This window comes from Pelodiscus sinensis, unplaced genomic scaffold (genome assembly GCF_049634645.1).
Source record: "Pelodiscus sinensis isolate JC-2024 unplaced genomic scaffold, ASM4963464v1 ctg34, whole genome shotgun sequence".
NCBI lineage: Eukaryota > Metazoa > Chordata > Testudines > Trionychidae > Pelodiscus > Pelodiscus sinensis.
Window position 1 is genome coordinate 2,429,235 of NW_027465849.1, and position 2,520 is coordinate 2,431,754.

The following is a 2,520-nucleotide window of genomic DNA, read 5'->3' on the forward strand; positions in this document are numbered from 1 at the left end:
TCCACTTGACCAAGCCCCCCCCCCCCCCCCCTTCCTTCATGCCAGTTCCATTGTTTCCCAAGTGCATGGTTATTTCAGCACCTACCTTCCATCTCACTTTGGACTTCATCTGTGACTTTTTCATCCCTATATGGGCCCTGCTGAGAACAGGATTACCTGCATTTCCTTGGGTGTGCTTTTAACATTTGGAGCAGCTCGATAGTACAACAGTGACTAGAAATCAGTGTCATGCTTCAGGGATTTACTTGGTCATCTGCAGTGGTCAGGAAGGCCGAGATGAAATTATCAGGTGGGTGTACATGTAATCAGAAGACTAACCTGAAAGAGAAGTTATCATGATCCAAGTGGGAAAGTGTATCTACCAGGGGACTGCAGGATCAGTCCTGAGTCCATGGCTCATCAATATTTTCATTAATAATTTGGATAATGCAGTGGAGGATGCGCTTTGGAAAAGCATAGCTGACCCCATCCTGTGAAATACTTCACATAGGGAGGGAAAGTCCAAGATGTAGCTGCAAACTGGGGACTAACTGGGCAGGGAACAGCACAGTTGACAGGTGTCTGGGGGAATGGCTCAGGTTGAGTGTAAGTGAAGCAGCTCTGACAATACTGTGCTCACAGGCTGGGGCTGGGAACAGGAGCGTCATGGTTCTGATATGGGAGTGGAATGTCCTGCTCTGCTTGACGCTGGTGAGCTCTCACATGGACCAGTGTGTCCAGACAAGCTATGGCCAAATGGGAGAGAGTCTGGGGAAAACGGACAAAGGGGAAAAGTTTAGAAATCCTGCTCTGGCAGGTTAGAAAAATGGGGCAGGTTTGGCCTAGACAAAAGAAGACAGAGGGGAACCTGATAACTGGTCTCTCGCACTCAAAAGGCTGCTGGCTGGCCAGAGCTAGGGTGTCAGTCTGGCAGGAAGATGAGCACCAAATTCAGAGTCTATGAGTCCCAGCAACGCACGGTCAGACCAGAGGGACGCTGCACGTTTACACAATGACGGTCTGTGCCCATAAGCAGAATGGAGCCAGGGTTGAATGGGTGTCTCCATTGTGGGACAGTTTAAATCGAGATCGAGCTGTTAAACCGTTCCCCAAAGACGACCGAACAGGACTTGGCTCCCAACAAGCGACAGGCGGAATGTGTCAGCGTGTCACCTCACTGTCAACTCCCTTCTCTTCCCCACTCAGGTGCTACCGCGGCCCCCACCATGAATGAGGGCAACTGGACGTCCGTCTCTGAGTTTGTGCTCCTGGGTCTGTCCGAACAGCAGGACCTGCTGATCGTCGTGATGCTCCTGATCACCTATTTGGTGAACCTGGCAGGCAACTCCCTGCTGCTGGGGCTAGTGGTGACTGACCCCCAGCTCTGCAGCCCCATGTATTTTCTCCTCAGCCACCTGGCTGTGGTGGACATGAGCTTCGCTTCCATCTCCCTGCCCCAGGCCCTGGTGCACGCCCTGACCCAACACCGGGCCATCTCCTTCACCAGCTGCATGGCCCAGCTCTTCATGTACTGCTCCGTGGGCAACATGGAGAACTACCTGCTGGCTGCCATGGCCTACGACCGCTACGTGGCCGTCTGCGACCCGCTGCGCTACGCCGCCGTGGTGACACGGTCCCTGTGCCTCAAGATGGTGGCTGCTTCATGGGCCGTGGTGATTCCACACGCCCTGCTGTACACTGTCATGGCTGCCAAGCTGAGCTACTGCGGCAACCGCCTGCAGCATTTCTTCTGTGACCTGCCACCCCTCCTGCTCCTCTCCTGCACCCGGCCCCTCACCATTGAGCTGGTGATCTCCACTGAGGGTGTCTTGGTGGCACTAGGCCCTTTTGCCTTCATCCTGGCCTCCTATGTCCGCATTGGGGTTGCTGTGGCCCGCCTGCGCTCTGCCCAAGGCCTGCGCAAGGCCCTCTCCACCTGCGGCTCCCACCTGACCATGGTGTTGCTGACGTTCAGCATCATGATCTGGCTCTATTTCCACCCAGACTCCAGCGACACCCAGGGCCACGACCAGCAAGTGACCTTCTTGGACAGTGTGGTGGTGCCCACCCTGAACCCCATCGTCTACAGTCTGAGGAACAAGGACGTGGCCGCAGCCCTGAGGAGGGCAGGGAGGAAGGTTCTGGCTTGGGGCATGTGAGTCCCGCCTAGGGTTCCAGCACTTTACTGTGCATGGACTTTCCACCCAAGATGTGTGTGTCCCCTCAGCTTCTCCTGGACACCTGGGTTCTCTTCCCCTCAGACATGAGGCTCATGAAACTAACACATAGGAAGGGTCATGCCCACCTCCACACATGCACAAGTACACGCAGCCCAAGTCTTTCCATGGAAAAGAATATAAGAACATTAGAATGGCCATACTGGGTCAGGCCAAAGGTCCATCCAGCCCAGTAGTCTGTCTGCCTACAGTGGCCAGTGCCAGATGCCCCAGAGGGTATGGACCGAAGTCAACAATCAAGCAATTTGTCTCCTGCCATCCCTCTCCAGCCTTTGGCAAACAGAGGCCAGGGGCACCATTCTTC

General features: G+C 54.9%; 1 protein-coding gene across 1 annotated transcript; it reads left to right on the forward strand.

Moving 5' to 3' along the window:
• The first annotated feature begins 1,205 nt into the window (after window positions 1–1,205).
• LOC142823760 (olfactory receptor 1f45-like) lies at window positions 1,206–2,138 on the forward strand. The gene has a single exon (XM_075915081.1). It carries the CDS (start codon window positions 1,206–1,208, stop codon window positions 2,136–2,138), a length of 933 nt encoding a protein of 310 aa, XP_075771196.1.
• Window positions 2,139–2,520: the final 382 nt, after the last annotated feature.

Bases quoted from the DNA above. Each gene is read 5' to 3' on its own strand.
- LOC142823760 (XM_075915081.1), top strand. From the start codon at position 1,206: ATGAATGAGGGCAACTGGACGTCCGTCTCTGAGTTTGTGCTCCTGGGT.